Source organism: Pyxicephalus adspersus, chromosome 4 (genome assembly GCF_032062135.1).
Source record: "Pyxicephalus adspersus chromosome 4, UCB_Pads_2.0, whole genome shotgun sequence".
NCBI classification, from domain to species: Eukaryota; Metazoa; Chordata; class Amphibia; order Anura; family Pyxicephalidae; genus Pyxicephalus; species Pyxicephalus adspersus.
This window is the reverse complement of record NC_092861.1, coordinates 33231949-33254578: the sequence shown is the minus strand read 5'-3', so window position 1 is coordinate 33254578 and position 22630 is coordinate 33231949. Positions and strand designations below refer to the sequence as shown.

The following is a 22630-nucleotide window of genomic DNA, read 5'->3' as shown; positions in this document are numbered from 1 at the left end:
ACGTATGCCTTTTCTTAGGGCTGCGCTAAATGTTCTTATATCTGTTAGGTTCAGCCTTAAAAGGCAGTCTCCAGCCACAACATTTTATACTGGATAAAAAACATTAAATATTAAAAGGGGTGTGTCAGCATTCTTCAGCAATTCCATCCTTTCCTTTCTCTAGGCCAGTAATACCCCAACAGGGTTTTTTAATTTTTAAATAAGTCAAGCTAATTTCAGAAAAGCTGAATTAAAAGAAAAGTTTTCAGATCTTAGTTCTGACTAATAGATATCTTTACTTCTCTCCAGGACACCAAGGGAACAGAGAACCCAGAAGTATTCATTTGAAAGTGGATCCCAAATCCTCATCTGTATACAGGTATGATTCATCACAATACTGCTAAAACATCAGACACTGAGGGAGAAATAAGAATGTCCACATATGGATATTTATATTGATAAAAGAACTGTCACTAATAATTGTGTATCCAATTTATAAGAGCCTTATGATGCTATACTAAGCTAAATTTAGATATTTTGTATTGATACAGCAAATGAAAGCCTTGCAATTTAAAGTGGAACTAAACTACGTAGGTTTAAAGGCAGGCAATATGAAGTCATAATTAAGGATAATTAAGCTATTTTAACTGTGAGTGGTGTAATGTTTGCAAAAGTTAGACTCTGATGTGTCCAGGGATTGCTTTAGGTAAATATGTAATTACAAAAGTAGGTTATCTGTCTTCAGTTCCTTATTTACTTTTTGGAAGGCATATATATAAGTGTTTAAATGGCTTCCCTAGTTGTAAGGCTGGATCACATTTTTTTCACAATGATTTTCAAAAGTTGTTTAAGAAGAAAGTATTTTAATCAGAGTCGTATCTTAGCCTTTAGTGTTAAGTATATTTCAGTATGGTCTGGTTGTCAGCTATTTTCATAGATTTCAAAGATTTTTGATCTGTTCAATGAGTACCTGCCCTAATGACCAGCCCATCGCTGATTTCTGGTAAGGGGTCAGACTTCACACATTCCTGAGTTGAAAAACTAGTTAAGGGTAAATAAAACTTTGAAACCCCAAATATATATATATAGTTTTGGATTGAGAGTGGAGATGTTAGAACTGTGGGGTTTGTTGAGTGTGTCCCAGGGCTGTTCACACCATCTATCTGTCCTTTTGTTACTATTGTTACCAGTACAGAATATGATGTAGAATCCAAAATTTTACAGCTATCTCCAAAATATAAAGTATGGAGATTTTTTTTATCCCTGGTAAAGGATACTTTTACTTTAACAGAAGCAATTTGCCCTGACTTTTGCAAATTCTTTTAACTTCCGTTTTTCTCTCAATAGGATACAACAGTTTACAAACAACTAAAAGAAAAGTTAACATATATTGCATTCATAAATTGGTTGGTTTTATTACAGGCATATAAATAACAGAATTTGTTTTAGAACAATAATGTATATGAACTACATTTTACTATATATATATGTTATATTTTATATATAAAGTTCAGTGTCCTATATTTCCCTGTAATGTGTCAGTCTACCATAATATGGGGGGCTGCTTCTGTTACCATGGCAATATGGAGACATTGACATGTCCCTTCATCTGTCGTAGCCAGCATTATACACATATTTAGCAAAAAGCTACACTGTGTTGTATACGTAGAACAGCATTCCAGGATCATAAATGAAATGTTATTTAAAATCCATTTCTATTTAGAATTTAATGATGCCAATTAAACAGACATTCCAAATGTTCTTATGACATCATATGACTCTGAGTAACACATCCATTATTAATCTATAATGCACCATGCAATCAGCAATATACAAAAAGGCTCACAGCAATCTTCCTTTAAATAGAATGGTATTGTTATGCTTTATATATCACACAACTGACATTTTTTTGCATATATCAAGGATTTCTGTCTTACATGTCACTTCTCTGTGAATCTTTTTAGGACCCATGCAGACTATACATTGCTTTAACACATGTGTTATGGCAACATTGTATTGTGTTTTAAGGTGGTAGGCAGTGTATTGGCACTAATTGGATCCTGGTGGTTGGCACCTTGCCAGTGGTTTGACCAACCCAATCACTGTGCTGGTTCTAAATGAACCAGACATTCAACATTTGGCAGGGGGTGATACTAAACCACTCTTTACCCCCCAATAATTTCATATGGGTAGTCAGAGATAAGGTGTGTTTCAAGGGCATGAGGAAAAAGTAACCTGGTTGTTTACATTTGTAAGGTGGCTGCTGGCAGGAAGCCCTCTTGCCCTCCAAGATGCAATATTACCACCTGCAATGAACCTTAAAAATGTATTTCTCTACAATGCTCATTGATATATGAGGATGAAGTGGTCATAAAACATACTGTTGTGGTCACAAGCTGGGCAAACTTTAAAGTGTAGGTACATTAAAAATCTTGTCTGTACAGTAACGTACTCCTGCTATTTTTCTGTCTTTTTTCTGTGGCAATTTCCCTTGACTTCCCATGTAAGAAACTTAGCAAAAAGTGGGGGATCTCTCCAAAGTAAGAGAAAATCCCCTCTTAAGCTCTGTACACAAGCTAGATGATTGTTGTTCAACAATTATGACCGACAGGTGACAATCTACAGTGTACAGTGGTTCCACAATGCTGTTGGGTGATCTGCCGCAACAAGTCACTAAACAGGGAGCGAACTGCTGTCATATTCTATGGAGGAGAATGCAGACAATTCACACTTCTCTTCTCCCATCTCAATAGAACTGAATAACATTGCATATACATTGATCACTTATGCTACTATCACTGGAAATCATCAAGAAAGATTGTTTCTATTTACAAGAATTTAATAAGCAGTCATTATAATCCGAAGCTAACAAACAGGCAATTATGACAATACATATGCTGCAATTTAATTCTTTATCTTTTTTACTTGTATTTATGTAGCCCTGACATATCACGCATCACCTTACAAAGTCTTTAGTCATGTTACTAACTTTCCTTCAAAGAGGCTCACAATCTTATGTCCCTACCATAGTCATATGACATTAACCCAGTCTAAGGACAATTTAATGGAAGCCAATTAACCTAACTGCATGTTTTTTGGTTTGTGGGAGGAATGACAAAATACAAGCAGCAAAAGGACAATCATGTCAATGCAGGAGAAGCCAATGATAATTGTGATAATGCAGTTCAAATAGACATGAGTGAGTGGTGACTGTGCTTTTTGTGATATAAAAAGCGGACAAACCAGACGACCTGGCAGTGCTTCTTCCTATGATTTGCTAAATTTTAGAAAAAAACACAGCCTTATGGGTACACTGATGGATAAAAAGTCTGTACACCAAGCAGAGAGCTTTTACCTGTATTACTATGTTGGATTGTGGCAAAGCCCCTCTTTTGATATAAGTTTATTAAGCTTTCGATTTGGTCTTAAACTATAGTTCACAATCGTCTTTGTGCAAAAATCTAGCATGTGTACACTGATGCCCTGGCATTATCCAAATTCCAAATCAGTCGTGGCCTCACCCTCTTGTAATTGGCCATTAATCCGCTCAACACTTTGCTCTCTCTTTCTATCAGTATGCTCTTGACAGCTCATGGTCTCATTGATTGTTTGTGCTGCATTTCCCATTTAACTCTAAACTGTGCTGTAAGGTGACTGTTCGAGGCTAATTCCAGGTCAAATTCAAGTGCTTACAAAATACAAATCAAAGTACACAACGTTATGTATTACTGGTTATAAGCCTGTGATAATTTGAGTATTTTTTATTTGCCTTGAGCTCCAGATTGATTTATTTCAAGCTCAAATAAAGGCACAAGGTTTTCCCTAATTTACATAGTAAAATAAAATTGTTTGCTTTTTTTTATGTTCAAAAGAGTGCAAGAAAACATAGTGATGTATTTTTGCCAACTGATTAATTTTTACTGTGTGTGTATTTTTGCCGACTGATTAATTTTTACTGTGTGAGCTTCCAGACAGATTTTAGATCTTGTATTTCTCACAAATATTTCTCACTATTTTTTTATTTAGATGGTTGCCAAATTGATATTCATATGCTTGCGACATTAAAGAGCACTAGTCAAAAATAAGATGTTAACTCATAATAAACATTCTAGCAGTGCATATGATAAAAAACACATAAGCAGAAGTTATCTTTGGTTTAAAAACTTTAATTGCCCAGCTAGTGAAGGATCAATTCTATTAAGACAGGAAAACAGTCTTGACAATCCTGACTCCAGCAAGGTTTTAAACTTCACCAGTACCAAAGTAAATGGAACTTATTGATTGTACGTGCTGCCTGCCTAAAGTTTAGGATAGCTGCCTCTGGATCTTTAGGTATAGGCTTATTTTAGGACACATTGCCATTGAATTTGGTAAGTGATTTTCTTCCAGAATGTATGCATTTTGCTTTGGGTTAAAAAACTTATATACTTAGTTTGAATTTTCATGTGTGTTTGGGGGGGGGGCCTTTATTACATTTTAGATTCCTGCAGATATCAACACTCCAATAAAGCTCTTGACTCTTTTTTACATCACAATACATACATGTATGTATTGTCATAAATAGTCAAACACAAAATCTGACAACAAACAGGTAATGGATGTCACAACACACTGCAATGTGGATAGTGAAGTGTGTGAATGGGCTATAAATAAATCTGTGCATTAGATTTACTACTTTCTTTTGTTTTCAAGTTTCCATTCATGCCATTTATTAAACGAAAAGATCTGTGTAAGCTAATTTAGTCATGGTTTACAGAGGGCTATGGGTTCCCTGTGTGACATTGGTATTTGCTCAGCACTGTCACATGGAGAGAATCACAGGCCCATGAGAATGTACACATATAAAGAATTCTTGTTTTCACATAATTTTCACCCAGGATTCATACACTTTAAAAAGAAATTCAATAAAGATAAGGTGAAAGATTTGTGCCTAAATGTTTAAAAACTGACCTCCTGGTATCTGCAAGCACTCAAGCAAGGTCTGCAAATGACAGGGCACCAAATACATTGATCTTTATTAGTTGTAACTTTATAATAATGAAACAATCTTTGCAGTATGAGCAGAATGAACAAGTGTTGTACACACAATGCTATTCAAGTCTATGGAGAGGGGGCACGAGTGGGAGGCATTCTGCTGCATCCTCCTTCATACAAAATGACAATGGATGTCCCCGGCTGGCTGTTTAGTAATCCACCATTGTGGTTCTCCATGTGGCATTGAGAGATTGTTGTACACACACTAGATTTTTGCCTAAAATAGTAATAGTTGTTTTTGGCTACAATTATCAAGCATGTGAACATAGCTTTACATGCAAAATGTATCTCAAAGATCTGTTGAGGTTCATTTCACAAAGCGTTAACACAAGGATAAATACTTCTGTTTTAGCCATGTGACTATAGTATGCAAATCTCATTGGACTCAACTGAAAGTAACTGTTCATTTCTAAAAATAAGTATACTTATATCAGTGTGTTATCTTTAAGGTGTGTAATACCAACAAGTTATTATGGTTCAATTTGTTTTTATTGAAGAAAAAACATTATAACAAACAAAATAGTAATAAACTGTTACAGGAATACATCACATTAATAAAGAAACAGTATACAGTACCAGCAAGTTATTATATACCACATTGTACAATCTTTATAAATTGGTGTGCAAAGTTGCCTAAGCACACAAACATAAGCTCCAACCCCACACAACCAAAAGAGAATGACGTACAATAAAGCAGATACAGGTAGTCCCAGGGTTAAGGACATCTGCCATATGTACAAACAGTGCTTCCCTGCTTTCTCCTGCGCAGGATGAATGTTTGGTGAATGTCACATTCATTGCTTTATAAATATACCACAGCCACAGCCAATTTCCCTGGATGACACATTAGGCACTTCCTAATTGGCTGCCCTCCCCTCCTCATCTCCATCCACCTGTTTCACCAAATTCCAGCACTCTGCCAAGTCCCTGTGCTTAAAATAAATGGGTTAAGAGGTCACCAATCCCATCCTTGAATTTGGAAACTAAGTTAAACACCTTTCTTAATAATCTAATCCTCTCTGGTTATATTGTTTCTCACTCTATTTCTGTCTGCTCTCCAAACACCTATTCTGTTGTGCTCCCTCCTCCTCCTCCTGTCTCTTTTCTCCTCCTCTCCCATTCTCTCTCTCTTCCCGGTTTTATTCCCATTCTCCTTCCCTCTATCATTTCCTCCTCCTGCAATATTTGGATTGTCATTTTTTTATTTTTGCTCCTTTCCTCTGTCTCCCTTTCTCTTTCCTTTCTTTTGCAGTTGTCTTTTCCCTTATTCCACACTTAGTGGAAGAGACAGAGAGACCTCCTCCCCATCCATAGAGTCTTTTTCTTCTGGTTTCCCTGGTAACCACCTGGAGTGCAGTCTCTGGCTGACAGCAGAGTCCCTGCACTCTCAGCGCACTTCTGACTGTCTGAGAGAGTGCAGCATGGAGCCTCAGGCAGTGTCCGAGGAGGGGGAAGCACTTGCCTGTGACCCTCCAAGTCCATATGAAGAAGACCCCATCGAAGGGTGAGACAGACGGGGTTGGGAGGAAATCAGAGAGCGCTAAAAGCTAAATATAGCAAAGCGTGCAAACTGCTGACAGTCATGAGAGTGTGCGATAGGATGTGTAGGTGTGTGTGTCTATGCATGTCCGGCTGTCTTGCTCATCCATTAATTTATAAGACATTCCTTTGCAGTTGTGTATTTCTATTTCCGTACGTCTGTCTCTAATGTCACGCAGGTGTCCATTCACCTGTGATTGGCAACACATGTGTTCTGAGCAGGTGTGTGTCACTTTTCTAATGGTGTATCGTCTCTTTTTTTGACATAAGTGAAAGAACCGGGGTAGTTTAACTGTGGGTGTATAGGAGTGTGTAAGTGTGTCCTAATTTAAAATTCGAACCTTTACCTGTGAACATATAGCACTTTGTGCGTTTATAAATACATATACATTCACCTGTCTATATAGCACATTATGATCTGCATGCAGGCATACACCTACAGGCACCATGACACATAATAATTCAAAGCTATTAATAGTACCATATGCATATAAGGCCCTATTTACTAAGCCGACCTAATTCACAAACATTCTGCAGATGGTACTACAGCTGGTTTGACTCTTTCCATACCGCAATCCAAATTGGATGTGTGTGATGCCGTCTATGCAGAGTGTTGTGTAAACTATGATTTGTTTGTCAAGGTGTTTGCTTTTAACCTTCCTGGGCTATGCTACTTATTTGGCGAATACCATAGTACTACCTGTTACCCTGCCACTGATTATATGAACAGAATGTGTAGAAATAATACGCATTTGATGCAAATATGATTGAGAGGCTGCGCAGGCTAATTAGTGTGCACAAATATAGATTTGTCCCAGCTGGCTGCGAATACTGTAATCTCTAATTTCAGGCAATTTGTCATTTTCTGCAGTACAACGGTGAAACCATAACATCAAGCTGCATGCAATATGCCGTCCTTGGAGGCTTTTTTCTTTTGTTAACACCTAATTGTAGCCAAACTGGGTAATTTAACCACGTTCAGTGCAGGTGCATCTCCATGTGCGGTTTTTGGCTGTTCAGCTGTGATTATTCTCACTTAAGTCTGCTGCGTTCATTGTTCACCTGCTTTATTTCACAATAAGGTTATGTTCCACAAGGACAGTTTACTTGCCCCACTGGGCTTCATTTACCATTAGGGATGGGAGTAATAATAGCAATAAACATCACATTTACTAAAGGTGTGAAATGAAGCAAATGAAATCCCAATGATGCGCACCTGTATTCTGTCATGTATATGGGAATTTGCTGGTTGTTTCAAGGGTTCCCTTTACTTGAGTTCACTCTAGTAGATCAGATTCATAGGGTTTGATTTAATAAAGCTCTCCAGGGCTAGAGAGAATACACTTTCATAAGTGAAGCTGGGTGAAACAGCAAACCTAGAATTGATCTGGTCCAAGATTCAAACCACTTTCTAGCAAATAGCAAATTACTTTAAAGAAATCCATTTCAGGTTTTCTGGATCACCCAGCTTCACTTATAAAAGTGTATTCTCTCCAGCCTTTGAGAGCTTTTCTAAATCAGGCCCATAGTGTTTACTATTCAACTCAGATTCTGCCATAGGAATTGTTGGTATGTAAATTATGTATGTTAATGGTCCTTCTGAAATCCAGTCCCTGCAAGTCTGCCATAACATCCTCTGCAAATGGTTCAATGTGCTAAATTCTTGGGTACTTAAGGCACGCTGTCAACAACCCAAAAAAAATGCAGGCAAAAGGCCTTCATGCATTTTCTCTTAAAATATGTTCTTCACTTACAATTTACAAGCCAACACATTCAGTGTCTAATTACTGTCTGTGCTAGACAATCTCATTTTCTACTCTCTACTTGACTTTTTTATATAGCTGTCAGTGTAAGACTACATACAATGCAATGCAGGAAGTGACATGTACGAAGGAAGTGTATATATATATATATATATATATATGTAAAATAATATTTATATACACACATACATAAACACAAGTAATGGGCTGTTTTGTGTTTGACGAACATGCGCAGAACCATCCACAATTATTATTATTTTATTATTAATAAACAGGATTTATATAGCGCCAAAATATTATGCATACATTAAATAGGGGTTGCAAATGACAGAGGAATATAGACAGTGACACGGGAGGAAAGGATCCTGCCCCGAAGAGCTTACAGACTAGGAGGTGGGGGAATTAACACACAATAGAAGGGGGGATACTGCACGATTACTGCACAACCGGACACACTTTAGATAGTGAATGAGCGTTGTCCAAACTAATCCACCAGGACAGTCGTTTGTTTCCAGCAAGATTCCTCGTTCATCTGTGTCGTTGGCCTGTCGTCGTGCACTTTTTTTGTTAACGTTTATCAAACGTCCGGTCGTTAAACGTTCGTTTCCAACGACAATTATTGCAGGTGTGTTCGTAGCATAAGAATGAAGGGGGATACTATTAAACAACCTTTCTCAGCCAGGATTCTGTAGAACCCCAGGAATGCAATCGGAGGTTTCTAGCGGTTCCCCAAACAGTGGCAAAAGAAATTCCTACTTGACTGCACTTATATAGTTCTAGCCCTGGTGTCACTAGCCACTAGTGTGTGGAACTGGTGAATCCTCATTTCATAATTTTTAGCAAGATTCCTTGAAACCTGAAAACATTTTCAAGGGTTCTATCATTGTAACATTTTGATACTGGTGAGGCATTGATATTACTTGTAAGATGATGGCAGTCCCAAGGATTTTGGATGACTACAAAAGATAGCTTTTTAGACATAAACAACATGCATTGAATATATAGCAAATGAAGTTCCACCCTCTGTCTTCCTTCTAGTTGCATTCGGTACACACAAGATGACATAACAATTGTTTACAACTTCCAACATGGATTGGAAGGGTTCTATGTGGCAATGACCAGAATGCTGTATCTACATACTCTAGGTACATGATCCAAATTATTTTTATGTACAGTGCAATTATTATTTATTATGATCTTTTATTTGTAAAAATGTATTACACAGTGCTGTACAATAAATAGGTTGTGCGGATGACAAACCTAGATTCACATAAGAAAAACTTTAACACAGGAGGAGAAGTGAACCCTTAATATATTCAAGCTTACAGTCTTTTGGGTGGTTGAAGCATAGTATGCAATGGGGTTGATTTACTAACAAATGCTTATACTGTTAACCAACAAAAGTGAATTATCACTCTGCAAGTAAGTTTTTCACTAACACAGAATAGGGACAGCACCAGAAAAATCTTATGCCGATCTTCTAGCGGTTTTTGAGTCACCGACCCAGAACAAAGTAATATAAGGCATGCCAAAAAAATGTAGATTTTTGGATAAAAATGGGAAGGATTTTACCAGCTGTCAGGTATATACTGCTAACTGGAAGTACCTTTACTTCCTGTCTTTTAGCAAAAGTATACTCAGACCAAAAGCGGGAAAAAAATATCCAAAACAGGAGCATGATGATAAGATGTCAGGATCACATGTAGTGAGGATAAATCTCTCCTAGGGATTTCTGAATTACAGTAAAAAGGGGTTTAAACCCTTCCCTACATCATGCAAAGCTAGGTTAAAACCAAGTTTACTGGGACCAACAGTACATTATAAAACTGCATAAACTAGAAGTGTAATGTGCCTGTGATACACTTGTATGTTTCATGACTGGTTCCATGATGTAAATCGGGATTTAACATCTGTCACATTTGTGAATACCATTGATCTGAGAGTCTGGATGTAGAACAGTTCTTGCTGCCTGTTGCAGCCAGTCTCCCTTCTCACTGCCTAGCCTCACAGAGAACATACAGAGCATTTGTTGTTAAGTGCAACCATAACAGCTCCTTTTTCAGACATGTTGACAAATAGATCTTGTATCTTTTAAGACATTGCCAGTTCTCAGTTACCTGAAATGAACCTTTGGCAGTTAACAATTACAGATAATGAATTTTCCATTTATTCCATGAAATCACTGGCAGTTGACATAAGTAAACACAGTAAATGGTATATTTATGCATGCACATGTGAGGCCACATGGTTTAGTGTAATTGCACTCCAATTCATTCTATTACAATTGGCAATTCAAACCAGTGGTGAAAGTGCACGCCAGTGTTTTTATCCTCATAAGGAAACCTCCAGATATCGCAAATGGCAATTTAGATCAAACGCTGAACACCTATCAAATGATTATGTCTTACTGATTTCAGTGCACCCCACATGCAATATGAGTTCAGCTTCAGCTATTTACTTTGCTTTTTACAAAGCTCCATACAGAAGGAGAGCATCCGTTACTGCACCTTAATGGACATACTACTAGTATCAATACCAGTTCAGTTTACTGTCCAAGACCAAAGACTGTATTTATGGTCCAATTATTTTGGTCTATTTCCCATAGGATAAGCTGGTTGTTTATATTCCTTTCTAATTTGAGTCCTTTTGTTGTTTTCTTCAATAAAAGTCACTGAGTTAAAATGAATTGTTTATTCGATACTCAGCAACAGATAAAGCTTGAACTTGATGAACAGCAATGGTTGCAACCTCCCTGGTGCAGTAGCTCAGTAATGCTCTCCATAACAATCAGTTTGAAGGCAGCTCGGTTGACTTTTCAAAGATGTAGAATAACAATATAAAGTAACAAGAACAAAACTAATTGCATAACTATAAGGATCTAAATAATCAATATCAGGGGTTTGGGAATTTGGAACATGAAAGAGATTATCTGGTTGAATTGATGGTATTTTCCTTTTGTATCACTAAGGCATTTTATACATTGTATTCTTATTTGAAATTTAGGTTCTGACCAATATTTTTTATTTTGCTAGTATTGTAACTATTACCATACAGGCCAGGGACCCCAAAAGGGACCACTACTGTACATCCTTACACTGGATAGTCTTGGAGAAAAACTCTTGAAATGACCATGCATGGCCAATCACTATTTTCTTCTAAGATCTTTTGGCTCTGCAGTAAGTCTACAGTATAAAGCTCTAATATAGGTGATTAAAGAAAATTATGTAATGATCTCCTGCTATATCTAATAAATGTAATTTAGTTAATCTGATCTCTAATTCCCTGCTGTTACCATGTTCCATTATACATAGGAAGCAAACTATGTACATATATATAAACTTGTACAAATAATGTTTAAGTTTATTGTCAATTCCCAAATCTAGAGTGACCAGGTAGCAAATAGTTCTTTTATCCATGCTAGCCTTTCACAGTTTTATAGGACAGTTCCAGCTAAACAACCAGGCATAGTAAACTAGCATATGTATAGAGCAGTGTGTGTGTATAAATATATATATATATATATATATATATATATATATTTATATTTATATATTTATAGTTATATTAACTCTGCTTGTCAATTCACATAGTTCTGGCACATACTAACTAATTCACAGCAATAAATGTCTTGTAATTTCATGCAAAGTAGTAGATACCACAAGTGCAAAGGCTGCTGGCAGTCATAGTATTAGATTACCTCTGCAAGTGAGCACAAAAGATGTGCACTATTTGTTCTTCCTACCAGAAAGTCTAGTGCCAGTAGCCAACAAGAGTAGCTGCTATTGGGAATAGAAAGAATCTTGAAAAGTTAGTTGGGCCTATACACGGCCTCCAAAAATGTACACTTTGTCTTCCTAAAAAGTAGCATTGCATTTTTATATGAGGTATATGAGGGTGCCTAGGCACTCCTGTGCCTACAGCCTCATATATGCAGTGTGAGATCTTAGGCACTGCTGCACTCTGACTGATACTCACAGGAACATTGCTGATACCAGTATGCTGTTGCTTACAGTTCTTCTTGGTGGAGGCTCTGACACAGGGAAGCAAAGTCTTGTCTCCACTCAGGGACATAATACAGAACAAGTGCTGCTAAGTAGGTAATAGGGATAAATGATTTACTGGGTGATTATTCCTTTGCCCCCTGGCTGCCCTTTTTTGGGGTTTAATTCCTATTTAACGGTCTGTCTATCTGATTTTAAAGGATGACATTACTTTTTCTCTGTAGAATTAGTAAATGAAAACAGATTGTGAAAAATGGCTGCAGACCTGGACTGCCACAACCAGCTATCATGTGTTAAACTTGTGATGATAATCACCAAGAAAAATGATTGTCATTAAAATTGTCCTGCAATATGCTTATGTTGGTAAATAGTTTCTAATGATCATGGGGGTGTTAAGAAGCCTTGCTGGATGAACTGGCTGTCAGTTTGGCAGACAGCAGGAGCTGAGCTGCAATTGTAGCTATTAGTATGATATTGTGACACACCTTGTTAATGCTATGATTGTTATATAATCTTTGTCCAAACCATTTGCAGCTTTTTACTGAGAACAATACCAGCTAGTCCACTGCCCTTTTATTTGGCAGAGCAATGAAAAAAAATACAAATAAAAGCTACAAAATATACAGCTTTGTCCAGCTCGGTACTCAAACAGCATGCCTAGATCATAAGTTCTCTTTCTTCAGCTTTTATATACAAGAACTAACATTTTCCATAATCACATTCATTTAAAGAGATAGACTGTATATTCACAGGTCTGGAAAAATATGAAAAGCATTTTGGTACTTTACTGCACCAGGGTATACCTAAGAGACCTTGCCTGGATGGATGAAGCTACATGTTCTCTTGTATGACCTTCCTTTCACTTCCCTGTGCTTACATGATGCTTAATTTACCCAACTCCATTCTAATCCTGTGTCAGATGATCTGGATGGGCAAAGTAACGGTGTCTATATAAATCCCAACTCCAGCCAAAATGTATTGTTTTCAGGTAACAGTAATTAAAGTTTTTGGTTTTTTTTTTGCAGCCTTTGCCAATTTTGAAAGATTTTGTCTCTTTGAAGGGTTTCCAGTATACAGACACACAATCAGTAGATTGGTTAGATTTAGGATTTACTTAGTAGAAGACTAAAAAATTGTCCCATTATGTACCATGGTGTAGTCATGGTGCAAAAAAAAAACATTTATATACAGATTTATAGATTTTTATGAGTGTAACCAACTTAATGTGAATTATGTTATCAGTGTACATGCGTGTATGTGTGTTTTTATGGCATGTTATGTTAAAGCAAGCCAAGGGCATCCAAAATGGTGGCACAATTACAAGTATTTGGACAGCGTGGTGCAACACTCCCCCAGACAATCCACATCTTGTTTTGTGATGTACTGTAGTGCAGGTGTTGTTTGCTCTAAAGCAGAACTTTTATATCAAAAGAAATACCCTTTTTATTAAAAAAGTTTTAAAATGTAAAAATTATTTTTACTTTCAATCCTCCCGCAATACATTTGATTCCAGTAGGTACCGTACTGTCCGGGCTTCCTTCTTCTTTCCGGGGCAGACTGGACAGCGGGCACTGCCATCTTCTTCCTTCATCTGCTGGGTTCCTCACAGATCTAACTGATCTTAAAAAAAACAAACTCAATTTTTTAATTTTTTCAAAGAATTAGTCAACCTTTTTATATAATGGTAATATTGTGATAATAGGTTCCATTCAATGTGTATGTGCTTTGTAGTCATTTCGAAAAAATTGTCTGTCTGTATGCACCTAGGCTAAAGCTAACCCTAATTATATATTTGTAGTATTACTAACTGCTGCTGTTTTGTAATGAATTAAAACAGCTTATATAGCACCACTAAGAAAGGTAAAGGGGCAGTTGAGGATGTATCTAGATTTTCTGACATGTGATAATGAGAACCTATTGACATCAGAATCACTTATTATCACCTCCTAGGGGTATCCATAGCTCAGTTCTCATTCAATTGTTGAACTGGGCCACTGAATTGGGATGGAGCTGGAATTATTTATGACCATCCTTAGGCTGGGATTACGGCTAGAGCTACATTATATAATATTTTACCAATAAAATCACTAGCAATAAACCAGAAATATTAGTGATCAATCACTAAAAGGATGATCCACATTAGTAATATGTAGAAGTGATTATTCACATACCACAGGGGCATTGTAGGATTAATTGCTAGCGGTACTACATGCTGTTTGTATAGTTTCCACAATGGGGAGCAATTGATCTGACTGTTTAGTGATCAAACTTTACTTTTAGGAAGGACTTATGTACCTGCATTATAATGCACATTAATGCCACAGTGTGTTCTATGTGTCAACTGTGGTTCATTTTCATATCATTTAGAGTGGCATCCCAATGCGCACATACAGTGTAAAGAAATTGTCTGCAGTGCAGCAAAAGGAGAAATACAAATTGTGGTGCTTTATCCACAGACATTGCAGGTTTATTCATTTATGTTTTGAGGTCGGTTAAGGGTCCATTCAAAGTGAATAGGCCGCCTAACACAACATGTGTCAACACACACCTAACACAACATGTGTCAATACACACATATGGTACTATGTATTTAGCTGTGAAAACCATTTCTAAAATTCGTATCAAGTAAATGCTACAAAAATAATTTTAAAAGTGTATTTAAAGCTTAACTAGACATAAAAAAAAATGCAGAATAATGCATGTTATTATACACTTAAAGCTTAGCTGCATACTAACCTGCAGTCTCCCAGGTACTGTACTAATGTACTGGACTGAGATAGGGCTTTTATCTTAGAAGTAAAAAAGCTTCCTGCAGAAAATATATACACAGACAAATATATTCTGTTTACCTGCTAAGAAAAACCACAACTTTTATGTGATTGTTAGTTATGATCTCATATATAAGATGCTTGCATGCGTTGTTTGCGTTCTGGAGGCATCTCACCGCCGGCATCGATCTGTGCACCGTGTCTTCTTTTCTTTTGATTTGTATGTGTATAGCAGGCTGCATAGCCTTCCTTTGCTTGATGACCATTGACCACAGCTGTATTCATCACCATTATGTCACCCATTTGGGTTTATTTCATATCAAATTATCTCTCTGTTCCAGCAACTGGATTGTGTAAATTCAACATGATTCTTTCCCCCTTATTCAACCAAATTATACTTTCTGCTGTATGTGTTGAAATGATTTGACTTAATGTTCTCAAAAAAATCTGGATGTTTACATTCAGAATGTTAATATCCATGTGGCATTTTCACCGTAGTTCCTTAGGGCTGGTACACATTATCAGATCCACTGCTAACTTTACATTAGATTGACTGATCTTTATGCATAATATTATGTATGATTTTGTGTTGTATATGCCATAATGTCACTTTATGGTTTATAACAGTGAAGGGCAAAGCCGGGTTGTGAAGGATGTTTGCTGTGTTTACTATATTGCTGGTGATAGTAAGTGTTATTAATGGTAACTAGTGAGCACATTGGGGAGTTGCTATGCACATGAATGTACTCAAATTGTCAAGTGTGCCAGCCAAAGAAGAGCACCATTGTATACATAGTAACCTTCTGATACATACACTAGTAATCAGTCACGATGCTCACATTCATCCCCCATATGTAGGAGAACAGCCATGGTTTTAACTCAGGGTGGACTTCAAATGTGTCTGCCTTTGTTCATCTCCATTACATAGGTAGAAAAATCTATTCAAATCTTTTCTAATTTGTCATTCTAGTGGTAATAAGGTCAATACTTTTTTTGCAGGATAACCTGGAACAGCGACACTGGTTGACAACCAGTGGTCCATGGACCACCGGTGGTCTGTGAGAAAATTTTGGTGGTCCACGGAAAATTTTGGACACTATTTGCAATTTTTATGTTTGATTAATAATAAAACAAAAATAATATTCTAATAAATTCTTATATTCTTAATGACAATGTTCACCTTTATACAGGTAGTTCCTGGGTTACATACGAGATAGGAACTGTAGGTTTGTTCTTAAGTTGAATATTTTAATAAATCCAATTAGGACAGGTGTTTATCTTGTGTGGTGTCAGTTATTGGATAAAATTCTTACTGTGAGTTATTTACAAACAAAGCAAAAAAAAAAAAAAAATTTTTGGACCCTAGACATTTATTAACTTCTGGAGCGAGCTGTGCTTTGATATGCAAAAAGAAACAACTGCAGGGTTTGTCTTGGTCATTATGAGTTACAAAATGTTACAGATAAGCTCAGCTCTTAAGACCACCCACAGCATCAACTGTATTTAGCAAAAGATTTCTTCTGCAAGTCATGCAGACCACCCGCCTCCCCCCTCCAAGCCTCCATCTTGCACATGAGGAAGCAGGCCCCATTCGTATCTAGGAGTCAGCCATATGTTGGATCTCCTAAACCTGGAGACCACCTGTATTGCGCTCCATTCATAACCTGTACTAGAGATGGAAAAAAAATGATGCCGTGATGCCAGTGTAGTCTTATGTTGTATGAGGCAACCGTTGCCGAGCCGTACACTTCAGTATTGTTTCCACCATTACAACAGTCACCCCGCTCCAATTCTCATCCAATTGTTTTTTTTTAGTTGTTTATTTCTCAGATGCTCTTTTAGGTAAGTATGACCATAACTGTGTATTTTCTTTAACTGTTATATTTAATGGCATCAAATAGTTTGACTTTGATAACTATCATTTCTTGTTTGATCTTTGACTCGAATGAAATAAAGCCATAATGACTGAAAAAGCAAATAAATTTTTTGCATTTCTTTAGTAATACCAAAGATAATGCAACTAATGAAAATAGTAACAATAGTAATACTTCACTTAACTGTGAGCTGATCAATGAATCAGAGCCTCCACAGTCCTCATCAGGCACCATTAGGAAAATCATTATTTCACAAATGTATTTATCTTTTTTAAAAAATTCATATTAATGGTTCGAGGGATTTAAAGTTATGAATTTAGTTGTCCATAAGGTTCGAAAGGTTGGTGACCGCTGATCTGGAATATTGTGGTACACACCATATCAGAGGACATTGTGTGCAAACTTTTTAGGAACTAAATTGTCCATAGTATTTAGTATATAGAAATATTAACAGAGTGGTTCTCTGTTCTCTCCTTTTCATTCTGTAGCATAACTATGCAAGCTTGAGTAAACTGAATGTGTATGTTACACACATTTTATGAAGGAGTTGTCTACTAGCCAGCATGTTTTATCAATATGAAAAGTTCCTGGCAATTTTTAGAACAACGCTAGTTAAATTTTAGAACAATGCAGTTTATAAAAAATTACCTGTAGCAACAAATCTGTCATTAGTGTAATAACTGGTTTGGAGCAAAATTATTGCTATTTCATTGACTTGTTGGGTCTTGGTTTGGTCTTAGCACATTGTGTAAGTGTACATCTGCCTTGGATATCTACAATTATATTTCAAATTAAACTATTTACACATGAAAGATCACTGCCTTTGAAAAGGATCTTCTGTTCTGTTCATTAGAGAAGGGAGGGGGAGAACAAGGGAGCTGAACCCACTGTGTACTCCTATGGAAGAGTTTTCCCCAATTAGTCATTCATCAATTTGTGATGAATTGATGAAAGTCGTTGGGGTAACGCTGGACACGTCAGATTTGTGTCTGGTACAAATACGACTATTTATTCCAGGTAACAATCATCTGACATGTGTACATAGCTATGGGGAGCAGCCATTATTAAAGGCAAGGTGGAACAGTGCTTGTCTTTATATCATTTCAGTCACTGGCAATTTCATCAGTTTTAGGATGGCAGAACAGAAGTTGAACCTTAAGCCTCAACCCTCAGGTAGGGAATTTTCTGCTGCCTTCTTGTGGTATTTGGAATGTAACCCACAGATGTAGCTGCCATTGTAGAGGAAGGAAAGGCTACATGTGTAATTTGTGTATAGTTTAGCATATATGGGCACTAAATGTGATCAGAAATTTTTCACCAAATAGAATATAGTTGCCCCTAACCGAAATATAGCCTTTGTTACAGACCCCGAGGGTTCTGCTGCTGCATGTGGCAGATAAGGTTGAGTGATGGATGCAATGTGCCCGGTGGGAAAGAAGTGTCTAGGATGGTGCATACAGTCAGGAGTTTGTGGGCACAGGGAGTGCAGGCCTGGATGTATGGGTATGTTGGATGGCTAATTGTGATTGGCAGGGAGTGACTTCTGCAGAAACCTACTTTGAAAGCAGAAACAGCTGATTTGAACACATTCCAAGTTGCAGATGGAACTGGACTCATCAGGGGTTTTCCTGGGTATAGGACATAGGAGAAACAGCCTACACTTTGTACTGTCACCTTCTGGAAGAGATCAGCCATGCAACCTATTATCACATGTTTATCTTTCATTCCTAACCTGCTTTTCAACTTCTATAAAGCTTAGAGAAAGTTTCTAATGCCATCATGTTCCTGTTAGGATACTGAGTCTTTGTGAATATGAAATATTATGGGAGGGAGAGCTCCAGGCATGTGTATGTGCTCTGTACACCCCTGCATGGCCCTCCAAAACTAATACTGATTTGGTGATTTCTCTCACAATAAGATAATGTCCAGCAGTACTTTCATTATCATGTGTGTGATAACTATGGTAATTGTACTATTAATATTGTCAGCACTGCAATATTAAAAAATAGTCATTTTCTGACATGTTATTTAACTTTTGTATTCCTGTAGTGCTGTCATATTCTGCAGCAAGGTACAGAGTGTACTGTACAAATGTATATCCTAACAATAATATAATATATATTAATATATAATTTAATATGTCGGCAGCATACTGATTAGGCCAACATACTGTGACCTGTAGGTGTAGAAACCTATTTCAGAGCTATTTCCCCAGAAGCAAAATTTTCAAGGGTTTCATAGTAGTAAAAAGGTTGAGACTGATATAAAAACCCTGTCAATTTTTTACTGATGTCTGTGTTCCCACTGGAGATACTATTAGTTGGTGGGTATTATCCCGACGTTCTTCTTTTGATGATAATTTTTTTTTTATTTCAACTTTTGCCAAAAGTGTTTTTGTTTAGGTTTTAGAAGGGAAAGATAGAGATGCTGGCAAACTGCTATAGACTGTTTTCTTTCATTTTCGTTTTTCTTTTTTTACAAAAAGTTAAAAAAAAAAACCAAGAGATTGTACTAGGAGCGGAAATTACAGACTCAATAGGTTACATAGCCAGTATGGGTTTAATTGATCTCAGTAGTTAGGTAAGACCAGATACATGTGGAAATGGTAGAGATTCTAAAATAGTAACACTGCTAGGAGATGTATTACTTTTTTATTTAAAGATTGAGAGAGGGGATCTAAATCTGCCACCAATTTACTTAGTGTGTGGCATTTTGACTTGCAATATTACTTGATTAGAATTGACTAAAAGACACGTATTTTCTAATTCTATAGGTTCATAAAGCCACAACTAACTGAAAATTGCATGTAAAATGAATTCTGATTGGCTGCTATAAATTATAACTTGTTTACAAATGTACTGAGCAGGTCAGTACACTGTGCCTCACATTGGTCCTGATTTATGAAATCTCTCCAAGGCTGGAGTATCACCCAGCTTCACTGATGAAAGTGTACCCTTCTTTCATCAGTGAAGCTGGGTGATACAGAAAACCAGGATCCATTCCTGGTTTGCTGGATCGCCCAGCTTCACTGACAAATGAGTATCTTCCCCAGTCTTGGAGACTTTTACTAAATCAGGCTCATAGTGTCCGGTATGGATGACTGCTGACAACTTAGTTCTTCTTTACTATTTTCCAAACCTTCCATCAGGTCCTTCCCCCATTCAGACAATAATATAGGGGAAAGGGGTGAAATAACACAATAGGAGGAGAGGGTTGGCAGGTACTTCAAATCTTAATAGTCAACTCCAAAAGGGGTAGATATTCCACCCTCTTCTTTATAACAGTTTGTAAATTCCACCTTCATTTTCCTAAATTTTTTCCCCCTTTAAGCGGAAGTAAACCCAAAACTCACCCAAAACAATAAAATCACACTTAACCTTCAGTCCCGCAGATCAGTCTGTCCGTCGTGAGGTTTGTTTCATCGGGTTCCCCGTGATCCCGGTATCTGTCTTCGGCCCAGTGCAGAGGGAGAGCCAGGCGCCGCTATCTTCTCCTCTCTTTTTCCTGGTTCTTCCTCTTATGTCACCCGATTTCGCATTGTGCAGGCGTGGATTGGGAAAAAACTTGGGGGAAAACCGATCTCACTGCGCATGCATGAGATCAGCAATTTGTTCCCTCTATTGATCAAAGGGCTCTTTCTGCGAATGCCCAAGCAGCCAAGAGCTTCCCGGGATGCGTGACGTAGGTTTCCCAGGAGGCTCTGCGCTCCCATTCATTCTTGATCGTCTAGGCAATCGAGAATTAAGGGGGTGGTGCTACAATCTTTGTTGTACTTAAAAAAACACAAACAAACAGAAACTATACTTTAAATAAAAGGGTTGTCTACCCTTTTATGTAAAGTAAAATCTCTAAATTTAGGTATGCTTTAAATCATTTATCTTTTAAATCCAACAATAGGATGTCCCATGAAGGATACATGTTAATTATCTGTACATTCAATACATGTTTCCAGCAGTCAAGGATCCCTTTCCAAAAGGTCAAGGGGCTTTAGGAACATCAGATATTGCAGAGAAAGCCACGCTAGATGTTCCCACTAGAAATGTTGCAGTGTGTTACTTCTGCAGCTATTTCTATGTATTTTTGTGAACTGTTCCATTCAATGCAATGAATAGGGTCACAACGGAGGGCAGAGCAAGTGGCTGTGCATTGCTGTTTGTTTCACTATAGCACACAACTGCTACATTTATTATAGTGTAAATTTAGCCTTGGTGGAGTTTGCATTTAGCATTTGATACCTTATTTACTAAAGAACATTATAGCTTTCCAAACTGTATAGTTACAAAATACATGTTTTAATGAAAGCAGTCAGGCTACTTTACAGAGCTAAAATAACACCAATAGTGAAGAATAAAAGTGAAGTAAGGATCAGGATAACAGCTCCTCACTGTTGACATTTTTGATTTGTTTATCGAAAACAAATCAAAAATGTCAACTCTACACTAAATTTCCATTCTGATTTTCTATAGGGTGTTTAGAGTCAGATCACAGAGCATATTCAACCATATTCACTTGGCCTGATTTTCTTTTTCTGTTACATGCTGGGGGCAAAATTGTAATTAGAATTCTAGTTTGTTTTGTCTTTAGCGTGACTGCTCTTTCAGACTTTATCTTTGTCCCTCTGCCTCTGATTATCCCTACTCTCTCTGGTCTCCTCAGAAAATCTCCTTTGCATGTGTATTACTGTCTCTCCAGCAGCTAACTGGGTTAAGGCAAAATTCTGACCCAAATAGAGAGAAAACAGCGTGTATTACAGTTGCTTATGGAGTGTAATTATGCACCAGATACAGCAATATGGCAGTCATTTAATATTCCATCCTCTTGTAGCCTGTGGCAGATCATAGTAATTATAAAGGAGATCCCTTCTACTTCATACTGGATATTAACTTTTTGTGTGTGATTAGCATAGTAGGTCGCCAGCTGCAGTTTCTTTTATGTAACCTATCGTTTATTTTTGCTCCACTACCCACTCAGTTGGCTGACCTGGCACTGCAGAAATTCAAAGCTGTGCCAACATCTACTTAGCTAGTGTGGTTCCAAGTTTATATGGATACAGCGACGGAGTCTGAAAACTACTTGGATGGCAGCCTAATGAGTGTTTACTGGTCCCCACAGAATATTCTTTGATATATTATTAGCCTTGCTCTCATAAATCACACTTAAACATTTAAAAAGGAAATATAAGCTACCAACTCTATTTCCTCCAGATAGTTTTGCTGGATACTGCAAATACTACAATGACAACTACTACTAGTATAAATAATATCACATACTTCATATACAAATGCACACCCATGGAGACAGGAGCATCACACACCGGGAATTCTGTAAATGAGGAGACACTACCCTTGATAATCCGGACTTCTTACATGTTGGTTTGTGCAGTTATTATGATTGGAAGGTGATTTGGGAGGCACCATGTGTCCTAAATAATATGTGTAATAATTGGAATAATTCCTAGCTGTTAACAACACTGGTATTTGCCGCTCCCCTCAGGCACTTCATCTTGGCACTTCGATTCTGCCCTCTCATTTACCCCTCATATTCAGAACATTTTCAGGTCCTGTCACTTTCACCTCCCCAACATCTCCAAATACCGCTCCTAGCTGTCCCCAGAGACCACCAAACTCCTTGTACATACTCCTATTGTCTCTAGTCTGGACTACTGTAACCCC

General features: G+C 37.3%; 1 protein-coding gene across 1 annotated transcript in view; it reads left to right on the top strand.

The window, feature by feature from the left end:
* NGEF (neuronal guanine nucleotide exchange factor) overlaps positions 1 to 22630 on the top strand; it is a 102098-nt gene that overhangs the window by 39558 nt on the left and 39910 nt on the right. Inside the window, exon 3 of the mRNA XM_072407781.1 lies at positions 289 to 358. Within this exon, the coding sequence (XP_072263882.1) occupies positions 289 to 358 (70 nt within the window). The remainder of the gene's footprint in view (positions 1 to 288; positions 359 to 22630) is intronic.